Here is a 12,597-nt window from a genome sequence, read left to right on the forward strand (position 1 = left end):
TGTGTGTGTGTGTGTGTGTGTGTGTGTGTGTGTGTTTCAAATCCACATCTGCACCAGCCCTCTCAACCACAGGGGCAAGGCAGTGCGCTTGCTTCCCAGTTTACCCCTTCCCCCAGTGTCCCACCACCATGATCCAGGGTCTAAGTCATCTTCTGTCTCTCCCCTGAGGGGCTCCAGGGCAAGCAGCACCCACATCTCTTCCTCACCCAGCCAGTCCCTGACAGTTAGGTGCGACGAACATAGCCGAAGTGCTTTCAGTTGGAGAGGAAAGAATGCAACACAGAGATAGCATTTGGATTCCACATTTACTGCATAAATTTGTAAAGACATCAACACATGCTGAGCATGAACAGAGAAAGACACCAAGGAAATTACAAAGCCCTTTGGGATCTCCAGACAGGAACCTCAACTGACCATGCCATTGACATGGCAACTTTCCTCCTCAACGCCCAGCAACCCCATCCATAGTTAGACATGCTCGGAAATGCAACCTCTCTCACCTGTCCCATGTGAGGCTGTTGGGACTTGACTCTCTTCCACCCAATCACCCAGCGGTGGGGAACCAGTGGCCCTCCAGATGCTGTCAGTACTACAACTCCCACCATCCTTGAGCATCAACCATGCTGGCTGGGACTGGTGGGTGTTGGGAGTCGTGGACAGGGCCACAGATCCCCCATGCCCCCACTATTACTGTGCTTCAGGTCATATGTTCATTCAAGCCATAGGACACAGTGGCGAATTTCAGACGTAGGGACCAGATGAGAAGCTCCAGACAGACCTTTTTGTCGGGCCCTTGGGACTCTCCACAGGCCACACCCCCTTTCCCAGCCACCCCCTTCTCCATAAGCCACACCCCTTTCCCAGCCACACACCCCACAGGCCACACCCCTTCTCCACAGGCCACACCCCTCACCAGCCCTGCTCCCCACACCCCTGGGCAAGTGGTTTTGCCAGGCTGCAAAGCATCCTTGAACTCATAGAATCATAGAAGGGACCCCCAAAAATCATCTAGTCCCCTGCAGCGCCAGAATATGCAGCTGTCCTGGACGGGGATCGAACCTGTGACGTTGGCATCATCAGCACCATGCTGTAACTAACTGAGCTACATGATCTATGGGAAGAATTGGGATTCTGGTGATGCTCGTTTGGATGAAGGGAGGATCGAGAATAAGCCTGCACAAACTGGGCTTGTAATGAGGAGTTCTGTGTCACTTAGTGAGCTTGCTTACTCCTCCGTTGACAGGTTTAGTAGTGAGGCTGGCGCACATTTTTGGGCTGCTTGATAAGTAGCGGAAGAAGTCTTTCAGGCTGGCATAGGAGCAAGCGTCCTTTGCATGGGTGCCTTCTGGTCTCTGCTGGTTTAGAAGACAACACTGTCACTGCTTCCGGCAACAAACTGGATCCTAACCATTAAGGAAGCAGGGAGAAGAGAGGAACAGGACAGAGGAGTTTCTTACCCTTTTCACCTGGCTTAAGGAGCATCACACAGATGCCAGTTCCAAGGAGATGTACTCCTGATAGGGACGTGGCCTGGATGCCCTTCCAATCTAGCCGTGGGCATGTGTGGTTTTGTCTAGGGAAGTTGTGGTGGCACAGTGGGAGGAGAAAGGCACTTGGCACATCCTCAGAAACACTCTTGCAAGCCAGGCTCAAGCTCTTGCTATTAGCCAAGAAAAGGAGGGTTGAGGAGAAAGAACATAATGCTAAATAAACTCTGGTTCATATATGCTCAAGACCCCAATACCTCATGCAACAACTCTTCCCATAGGAACCAACTTGGCACCATCATCTGAGGTCTCCCTAGCCACGCCTCCTTCCAAGGCCACACCCCTTGCCTCCAGGCCACACCTCCCACGAGCCCTGCTCTGATCCCTACTTGAGTGCTTTTGCCTGCAATGTGTCTCCAGGAATTCTGATGATGCCTCTTGCTTGTCTGGAGGGCGTGGGTGAGTGGGATTGATTTATGGGATGTTCTCCCCAGGGAGACTCCCCTGGTGCTGACTCTAAAGTACTCCTGGCACCGGGCAAAGACTTTCCCTGTTCTCCTGGACATCTGATGGTTACTTTTTTATCCTCGCTGCCCTGGGATTATTTCAGCCAGATGTTTTGGTATGATGGTTTCGATGTTGTGCGGGGTCGATGCTTGGGAATTGACGGAGGACCACTTTTTAGTGCTCATCTTGTTTGAACATACATTGTACCTTTTCTCCATTTGCGAGTCACCTTGAGACTTCAATAATAACAGTAATAACAATAATATAATCATCAAGCCATACTGATTCTCATACACCAAATGAGACCAGCTGGGTCAAGGTGGGGGGTTGTCACAGCGCCGGAGGCGGCAATTTTGACGTGGAGTGGAATAATCACTCCAGGTGCACAGCCCAGCAGGAGCAGCAGAAGAACAGCAGAGAAACTGCACTGAGTTTGTGTGTGTGTGTGTGTGTGTGTGTGTGTGTGTGTGTGTGTGTGTTTTAAAGATGCAGCCCAAATGCCTGAGTTGCAACTAGGGATGTTGGAAAATTCCGACGGAAATGAAGAAGGAATTTGATTATGTTTGCTTTTTGGTCCTGTATCCAGAACGGAAATCAGTCAACTGGCTGTTGCTGCCTTCAGTTTGCAAATGATACATAATTGATTATACCCCCACCCCACACAAAAAATGCATTAAGTTCCCCTTGCATTCAAATGAATGTGGTAGAACAATGTAATAACAATGTAATTAACGCAACTGATTACTTAAATTGTCTCAAGTTACATGATTTTTGCTGCAGATGACAGTGAGGTGAATAATGTATATTTGAGAAGAAAATGAACTGCAGCAGAACGGAAACAGCCCTGCCTCCAATGAACAGAGGATGAAATGGTTTCTTGCCCCAAACTTGCCCCTATGCTTTCTTACCGCAGACTGGCAAACGGGGTGTAAATTCTGGGGATTGCCAAATCTGTCCATTTGGGGTTTTTTCTTGGTTTCTCATTTTTCTAGTTGTTTAGCCTCCACAATCTGCATTGAAAGGGATGCCAATGGCAATCTACACCAACCCCCCTGCAATGCAGGAATCACTTCTAAGGAATCCTTGACATATGGCCATTCAGCCTCTGTTTAAAGTGCCCCCCCCCAATGAAGGAGAGTCCACCATCTTCAGAGGGAGTACAATCTATGGTCAGATGGCTCTTATCATCAGAAAGTCCTTACTAACATTCAGTCAGAATCTGGTAACTTGAGTCAACTGGTTCAGGTCCTACAGTCTGGAGTAGGGGGGGAAACGCTTCCTCCATCTTCTATGTGACAGCCCTTCAGATATTTGAAAATGGCTCTCATTTCACCTCTCAGTCTTCTCCTGCCTAAACATACCCAGCTCCCTCATCAGTTTGAAAAAAAATCCCTCATGGAATTCCATCTGAATTTTAGTGCATGTTTCTCCCAATGGACACATTCTTTGCAAGCCACCTTCCCCAGTTTAAAGCATTCTTGTATCCCATTTTCACAAATATATGCCTTTTACCAAGGGTGGAGGAACACAGGGCGGAAAAGCTATAAAAAGTAATAAATTAAATTGTTACATCAGAAGAAAAGAAAAACGCTATGGAAAATGGCTTAGAAATATTTTTTGCTCTCTGGCGCCCTCTGGTGCTGCATGTTTATAACACATTCAAAACGCTGTTTCTTGACTAATGTAGCTGAGTCCTGACACTGATAGCTGGACAATCAAACTTACTACATCAGCCTTGGCTAACCTGGAATCATTCAGATGTTTGGACTCCAATTCCCATCAGCCCCACTTAGCAAACCCCTCTTGAAGTACAACCCCCATCAGCCCCCGGCATCTTGCGGCCATGTTGGGTTGGGGGTTGATGAGAACTGTAGCACACAACTTCTGGAGGGCGCAGGTTGGGGAAGGAAGTGCTGCCTAATGAAACCAAGCCCCCCCCCTTCCTTCTCTCCCAGAGGTGAGAGATAACTTTGGCAGGATTTCAATGCAAAAAGGTGGATCCGTTCCCTGCTGATTTTATCACTGCAGCAGAAACCTGCCTTTGCAAAAAGGGAAAATAATATATTTTTTATTTTTTTAAAACCAAAACGCCAGCCGCTGCTCCCTCTTCCTTGTCTTTCAACAAAGGCCAGGCATGAGTTATGAGCACCAGGAATGTGAAATGAGTTTAGAGGGAGATGGGCACGCACTGTGCCAGGGCAAATTCCAGACTGCAGGGACGTTACTCTCTGCAGACGATGGAGCATATTGGTGAATCCAGCCCTGAAGGGCATGTCGTCCGCCTCCCATTCCTGCTGGATCTGCAGAAAGAGCAGTTAAGTGGGGGGACTTGGGTGGTGGAGGAGCCTAAGTGGTATTTGGAGGGTGGGGTGAGGAGAAGGGGCACCGGCCACAATTCTCCCTTCTGTGCATCAGATACCTTAAGATCCTGTATGCGAGAGGATCGCTGTGCTGTTAAGCACTGTCCTAAGGGACTCGGGTGGCGCTGTGGGTTAAACCACAGAGCCTAGGACTTGCCAATTGAAAGGTCGGCGGTTCGAATCCCCGTGATGGGGTGAGCTCCCGTTGCTCGGTCCCTGCTCCTGCCAACCTAACAGTTCGAAAGCACAAAGTGCAAGTAGATAAATAGGTACCGCTCTGGCGGGAAGGTAAACGGCGTTTCCGTGCGCTGCTCTGGTTTGCCAGAAGCAGCTTAGTCCTGCTGGCCACATGACCCGGAAGCTGTATGCCGGCTCCCTCGGCCAGTAAAGGGAGATGAGCGCCGCAACCCCAGAGTTGGCCACGACTGGACTTAATGGTCAGGGGTCCCTTTACCTTTTAAGGCTGGTGTGGGGAACGTCAGGCCAAATCTGGCCCACCATGCATCTTTTATCATAGAACCAGAGAATTTCAGAGTTGGAAGGGTCCCTGAAGATCATCAACTACCTGCAATGCAGGAATAAGCAGCTGTCTCATACAGGGATCGAACCTGCAACCTTGGAGTTATCAGCACCACGCTCTAACCAATGAGCTATCCAGGCTGTCTGGCCCTCTGGACTCTTCCTAGGCCACACCACTCACTGGCCCTGATTCACATACCACCCTGGATGCCTTTCCCTGGCTGGGAACATGCCCCTGAACTGATCGTGCCTCTTGCCTCCTCCATGGAGGATAGAGAAGGGGGTATGCAGAAACTAGCCTCTTGCCTCTGGCCCTACCTGACACATGGCCCCTGGAAGGTTTCCCTGAAAGGAATGCGGCCCTCAGTCTGAAATAGATTCCCGCACCCATGTCTTAATGGTGGCAGGGAGTGGGGAGGAGAAGGCAGCTTCTCTCCCCAATGATTTGGGGAGGCTGGAGAAGCCAGAGCTGCCCACAGTTCTCCTTTCTGCTGGTCATATTAAGGCAACAGGAGGCTAGCAGCTCGAGGGCGTGGTAGGAACTGTGGAGACTGTCCAGGCAAGGCTCAACACTTGAGGGCTGCTGGTCAAGCCAGGCTCACCCAAGACTGTGCAGAGGTGGATCCTGGAAGAGGAACAGTAAATTTGGGAGAAGGCAGTCATCCGAGTGTGTGGCCATCACTGCCTCCTGTGGGAACAGGTTCCCCAGTCTGTAAAGAAGTCACTTCATCTGTCCTAAATATTCCAACATTCAGCTTCACCCTTCCACACCATGCCGTGCACACCTATCAAATTCCTGCACAAACCTCACATTTTTTAAGAAACTCAACCCCCCCCCCAAGTTTGCAATCTTAGGACGGTTTGTGTCTGTGTGTGTCAGTAACTAATGCTTCTGATTAAAGCAACATTTTAAAAAGTTGCTGGACTGACGAGTCACTGTTGATAGCCATTACCCTCTGTTATTTTGTCTAATCCCCTTCTAATGCTGTCCAAGATGGCGGACTGCATGACCTCCTGCGGCAGCTAATTCCAGAGTTTTTACTTCATCTTGCATCTCCCAACATTCTGCCTCACTGGCTGGCCCTAGGTTCTAGTATTATGAGAGAGTGGGGAAAGCCTTCTCTCAATCCATTCCCCCCCCCCCACAGAATCCATTGTTTCATACACCTCTGCCACATTCCCTTCCCCCCCTCTCTGAGGGTAAGGCCAATGTGCCCAAATCAGAATCTAATCTGAAGTGCAGGACTCCCTCTTTGCCCTTGCAATGACCTTCCTAAGACCATAAGAAATGCCTGCTAGATCAGGACAGAGGGGTCCCCTCTAGTCTAGCATCCTCTTCTCACCAGGTGCCTGTAGGAAACCAGAGAGGATCCAAGCACAAGAGGACTCTCCTTCCCCCTGTGGTTTCCAGTATCCCATAGCATGGATTGAGAGCAACAGGGCCAGCCCTAACCTTAGGCAGAGGGAGCCACCTGCCTTAGTCAGCAAATGCTGTGGTGGGCGGGGTGGAGAGCAGCAGCAGAAAGCTCTTAGAGGTACGGAGCGCTACATGGCCTCATCTCCAAACCAGCTTCATTATCCCGTTGCCAGTGCTGAAATCAGATCCAGTTGAAAGGAAGAGCCTGCTGGATTCGGCCAATGGCCTATCTAGTCCAGCATCCTGTTCTCACAGGGGCCAACCAGATGTCTGTGGGAAACCAGCAAGCAGGATTCGAACGCAATCCCGTGGTTTCCAGCAACTGGGATTCAGAAACATTGCTGGGCAGCAAAGGCAACCGAAGGAACATGCGATGTGAAGACCCAGCTGGAGAGGTGAAGGCCAGCAGAGCGAGATCGAGAGGGTTTTGCCCTGAATGCTAGCGGACAGTAGATGGAATGGGAGGCAGCAGCATCTCAACCTTTGCTTTAGGCAGTAAACTCTTCAGGAGCTGGCCGTAAAGACCAGCATGCTTGTGTGTGTAAGGCAATTTGCAAAGCTGAGGTGAGGAACACTGCCATGCCCGTCATTAAGATGTCACACCTCTCTTTGGCCATCCTAGGCTTGTAGCCCATCCTAGGTCCTACACGGTGCAGACCCTCAGAAATGAACGAACCGGGCTAACTTAGGTCCATTGATTTTGATGGGTTTACTCTGAGTAGGGCTTAGGTGGATACAACAACCCATGGCTTCCCAAGCCAGAATTCCTTCCTACTGCCTCCTGTGGCAAAGTGGCAAAGGCATCACAAAGGCAAAATGAGTCACCAATGCAGAAAGAACCAAGAGTTTTCCCGGGAAGGGATGGGCAGGAGGACCAACGCTTCCACACTTGGCTTCATATATCTCCCCTATTACATATGATATCCTGTTACAGAGCGGCAGATATGTAATATAGGATGGTGTGATGTGCAAACACAGTCAGGACAAGAGGAATATTGCAGACTGCCAAGAATATATAGGGGTTTGTGTTATGTATGTATATATCATATATAAAAGGAAAAAGAAGAGCTGATTGCTTCAGTTGCTCACTTGCGCAGTTTTGGGTGGTCTTCCTCCAGTGGGGAAACTCAGGAACGATCTAGACAGTCCTTGGTCCTGGAGGGAGAGGAGCGCCCCGTGGTTTCCTTTGGCCATGTCTGGCATCGCTGTGTGGAGATCGTCCATAGTCAAGGCAGCAGAAGCAACATGAGATGTGAAGGCCAGGCTGAAGACTTGGCTGGAGAGGTGAAGACCAACAACATGAGAAGAAGTGAAGACCCGGCTGAAGACCCAAGCTGAAGACCCAGGCTGGAGAGGTGAAGACCGGCAACATGAGAGGTCTTGAAGACCAGGCTTATCCCGATATGCTGGTTGAGAGCTGATCAACAGAGACACGCACACACGCAGACGGATGGACGGACGGACTCAGGCAGTGTTCGTGCTTCCACGCAACGCCCATGGCAAAAGTGTGGTTGGGAAAGAGCAGCCGCGATGCCTCTTCAGTCCTTCAGGTTGGCTTCCAAGACCCCCTGGGCCATCAGTTCCGCCAGGACGTTGTCCAGGTAGTTTGGGTCAGGGTAGCCGTGGCCGGTGAGGTTGGACCCAAATTCGGTCTTGTGGTGGATCTCGTTCCACACCACCGTGTCGGATTCGCCTGTCGTGTTGGATGTCCCAATGGTGAAGATCAGCCGGCGTTCCCAGGCCACAATCAGGAGTTTCAAGACCTGCAACATAAGAAGCTGGCTTACTTAAAACTGAGTCAAACCATGGCAGACCAAGCTGATAGAATATGCAGAAATAGCAAGACTGAAGGGAAAGATCAGAAACCAGGAAGTTAAAAGACTGGAATACAGTGGTACCTCTGGATGCGAATGGGATCCGTTCCGTTCGCGTCCTGAGTAGAACGTAACATGTGTTTGCGCGTCTGCGCGTTTCGCCGCCTCCGCGCATGCATGTGACATCATTTTGAGCATCTGCACATGCGCAAGTGATGAAACCCGGAAGTAACGAGCTCCGTTACTTCTGGGTCGCTGCGGAGCGTAACCTGAAAACACTCAACCTGAAGCATATTTAACCCAAGGTATTACTGTAACTTTCTAACATACCATACTTTTCTGTCTATAAGACGCCCCATGTATAAGAGGACCCCTATTTTGGGGGACGCAGTTTTAAGAAAATGGGGGGAGATTGCCCAGAGATGTTGAAATTTTTTTTGCGGAGAATTGCCAGAGGTATTGAGCTTTTTTTTGGGGGGGGGGGATTACCCAGGGTTGTTGAGCTTTTTTTAGGGGGAATTGCCAAAAATCTCTCACCAATGCACATCGCAAAATCTGCCTCCTGTCTGTCCCATCACTAGCAGAGTGTGCCAACCACCCATTGACGCAGCAACCAATAACATGCACAATAGCAGCTGACAGCCACGCCAGCGGCTAAGCAAACGTCCACCCTATGCCCTACCCATGTAAAAGACGACCCCCAGTTTTTAGCATGATTTTTAAAGGGGGAAAAAACATAGTCTTATATACGGAAAAGTACGGTATTTGAGAAACCACTGTAAACAGTTGAAATCATTGGCAAGAATATGATGACACTTGTAAAGTAACATGAATTTAGGATACAGTGGTACCTTGGGTTAAGTACTTAATTCATTCCGGAGGTCCGTTCTTAACCTGAAACTGTTCTTAACCTGAAGCACCACTTTAGCTAATGGGGCTTCCTGCTGTTGCCGTGCCGCTGGAGCACGATTTCTGTTCTCATCCTGAAGCAAAGTTCTTAACCCAAGGTAATATTTCTGGGTTAGCGGAGTCTGTAACCTGAAGCATCTGTAACCTGAAGTGTATGTAACCTGAGGTACCACTGTACTATGGTTATACAATAGACAGATTACAGTAAAAGATGCAGGAATAATAAATAAAGAATAAATAAATCAACTGAGTCAAACCAGGGCTTTGAGTGAAGTTCCGATACCGTTTTCTGGAGCCCGCAAACAAGAACTCCTGGCACTGAGCCAGCCCAGAATGAACCAGCTCCTGAACCAATGACCCTTCTCTTTCTCCCTTGCATACACCCCAACCCTGACATGGCAGAAGCTGGGGGGAAAGTGCTGAGTCAGGCCATTGGTAGATCTAGCTCAGCACTGTCTACTCTGAGCAACAGTGGCTCTCCAGGGTTTCAGACAGGAGTTTCTCCCAGCCCTACCTGGAGATATCAGGGATTGAACCTGGGACGTTCTGTTAGGATATTTCCATTCCACCTTAAAAAGGGAGCAGGTTGTTGTGTCACAGCCTGCGTATTTCCTGTTCACAGGATGTTTGTTTTGTATATAGCTTTTGTTTCTCTCTGTGTGTCTGGACACGCAGGCAGGCAGTCATGTTTTTCTTTGTTCTGACCAACGCTGAATAAAGTTGTAAATAATGCTCTCCTGAGTGCATCTTTCGTTGTGCGAACTCTGCAAAGGGCGTGCACCAATCCTTGGAATGTGGACAGATGTTTCTGAGGCTTGTGTCACTAATTGACTGATACTGCGTTTCTACGGGAGGTTGATGGATCGTCCGGAATCGACGTGGAGGCATGATGGCCTTTGTCTCCCTGGCAGTATCCCAACACGTTCTGCATGCAAAGCAGGTGCCCAACCGCTATTTCACAGGCAGGAAATAAATACCCCATTAGAAAACAAGAGGCAGCCCACCCAGAAAATGATCGGTGTAGCTAGCTCAAGGCCAAACTATTGCCTGACACTAAAAGTATCACTCAAAGTTGCAGGCATCCTTTCTGCCACCTTTCTGCACCTGCTGGATCGGGGCCCCTGCACACCAGTGCCTTTTCAACCATTTCCTGCTGTCCTAAGAGCACAGCTTTGGAACAAAGATCTGACTTGGCTGGTTTCGAAACGAGGTACCCTGAGGATCCTGACCTTTTAAAACAAAATGGGCAAGCACCTAGTCCTCATGGCTTCAGAAATAGGCTTTGAAAAGCAGAGGCAGGTTTTCGGGCTTTGGCCCCAAAGGGGTCTTTGAAGAAGCAAAATGCCAGAAACTTGGCACTCAGATAAGTTGGATTTCGAGGGAAAGCTTGGAAATGTTCTCCTCTGTACTGAAGCCCCAGCCAGAGCCCAGCGGAAATTCAGCTGCTTACCTTTCTGCCTTTCTCGTTGTCAGGAAGGTAGCAGTGGCGAGGGAAGCCTCTCGCAGTAAACTTCTTCCCAGGATTTGGATGCTCGGGACCCTGGTGAAGCAAGAGGTCTCAGTTACATGTTGCACCAGCAAAAGTCATGGGCAACATGGTTTTCCTGCCCCTGGGTATATTGTGAAAAGTTCATTAAATACACCGTATTGGCCCAAATATAAGCCGCACTCCCTCAAAGTCTCCCTCAAATTCCGACTGTGAAAAGTTAAAGTGCGGCTTAAATTTGCGACCTTACAAAAATGAGCTTTTACGATATCGCTGCTGAAACAGACATACTGTAAAACGGAACAGGTGTGAATGCCTGTGGAATTTTAAGGAAGCGGCTTATATTTGGGTATTGTCTCCCCCCCCTTGAATTTTAAAGGTGCAGCTTATGTTCGGGCCAATACGGTGTGTGTGTGTTGCCTAGCAAGATTTGGTATTTTGCAACTCATAAATCAAACACTGGATTACTGCAATGCACTCTATGTGGAGCTTCCCTTGCATTTGATCTGGAACAGGCATAGGCAAACTCGCCCCTCCAGATGTTTTGGGACTACAACTCCCATCATCCCTGACCACTGGTCCTGTTAGTTAGGGATGATGGGAATTGTAGTCTCAAAACATCTGGAGGGCCGAAGTTGCAATTAGTGCAGAATCCTGCAGCACAATTGCTATCGACACAGCGATCTGCCAATTTGCTACTGGGTCAAGCTCAAAGTGTACCTCTTAGTATATAAAGCACTTAACAACTTGGGACCAGTTTACCTGCAAAATTGCCTCACTCCATAGATGCCTACTCGACTGCTTCAATCAGCAGAAGTACCACCGTTACATAGTACCTTTGGCATTTGTAAGAACTTGGTATTTTAGTGTGGCAGCACCTACGTACACTTTGGAACTCCCTGCCTCTTGATATCAGGCAGGTGCCTCCACTGTACTTTTATCAGCAACTGCTAAAAACATTTTTTATTTTTAATCATTTTTATTGAATGATTTTATGTTACAAAAAACAATAAAACATTTTTTGTGTAGACAAGCCTGCCCTGATGTTTAGAAAGTTCATGTGAGTTTCTGTCTGCTTTTAGTCTATTATTTTAACTTTTCAAACGTCTTAAATTATTGTTGTTGATAGTTTTTATTGTTTTATCTTTTCTGTAAACTGCTTTGAGGTTGTTGGGTTTTAAAAATAAAAATAAAAATCAAGTAGTGTATAAATTTAATGAAATAAGTAGATAAATAGGAACCAACCACCACAACCCTTCCTCTCCCTTTCTCTTTCTCTCTTCCCCATCCCTCTCACCTGGATCCCTGCAGGAATGTCATACACGATGCGGATGGTTTTGCAGTCTAAGTAGCCAGGGAGCGAGTGTGGAATAATGTGGAACTCCATCTTCCCAGGGGGCTGAGTCCCGGTCTTCTCCCCATAGATGGCCTTGCAAGTGGGGCATTGCAGGCTGCCATCCTGCCAGGCAAAAGGAAGACAGGGTGGGAGGAGAAAGAGGAACAGGCAGATGTAGAAGAAGCTCATTCTTCAGGTTGCTTTTTAGCCATGGACCTCAAGGAGCTTAAAACTCTCTACTTTTACCTTTCTTCTGACAGGCAGAAATTCAGCAGTTGGGGAGGATGTGAGTCATTGAAATGAATGTGCATTGCTAACTTAAGTAAAGGTAAAGGGACCCCTGACCATTAGGTCCAGTTGTGACCGACTCTGGGGTTGTGGCGCTCATCTCGCTTTACTGGCCGAGGGAGCCGGCGTACAGCTTCCGGGTCATGTGGCCAGCATGACTAAGCCGCTTCTGGCGAACCAGAGCAGCGCACGGAAATGCTGTTTACCTTCCCGCCAGAGCGGTACCTATTTATCTACTTGCACTTTCATGTGCTTTTGAACTGCTTAGGTTGGCAGGAGCAGGGACCGAGCAATGGGAGCTCACCCCGTCGCAGGGATTCGAACCGCTGACCTTCTGATCGGCAAGTCCTAGGCTCAGTGGTTTAATCCACAGCACCACCCACGTCCCACACTGCTAACTTAGATTCATACATTTCATTGGGTCTACTCTGAGTATGACCAGCATTGGAAACAACCCACTGTCATTTTTGCATC

General features: G+C 48.7%; 1 protein-coding gene across 2 annotated transcripts in view; it reads right to left on the bottom strand.

Annotated features, from left to right (window-relative positions):
* Positions 1-286: 286 nt before the first annotated feature.
* Positions 287-12,597, bottom strand: part of DTX1 (deltex E3 ubiquitin ligase 1) — a 60,806-nt gene continuing 48,495 nt past the window's right edge. For both annotated transcript variants that reach the window (XM_028710111.2, XM_028710112.2), the window contains exons 8-10: positions 11,797-11,958; positions 10,464-10,553; positions 287-8,053 (exon numbers count right to left, since the gene is read on the bottom strand). In XM_028710111.2, the coding sequence (XP_028565944.2) occupies positions 7,829-8,053; positions 10,464-10,553; positions 11,797-11,958 (477 nt within the window). In that variant the 3' untranslated portion in view covers positions 287-7,828. The remainder of the gene's footprint in view (positions 8,054-10,463; positions 10,554-11,796; positions 11,959-12,597) is intronic.

The sequence above is a fragment of the Podarcis muralis genome, chromosome 16 (assembly GCF_964188315.1).
Source record: "Podarcis muralis chromosome 16, rPodMur119.hap1.1, whole genome shotgun sequence".
Taxonomy (NCBI): Eukaryota; Metazoa; Chordata; class Lepidosauria; order Squamata; family Lacertidae; genus Podarcis; species Podarcis muralis.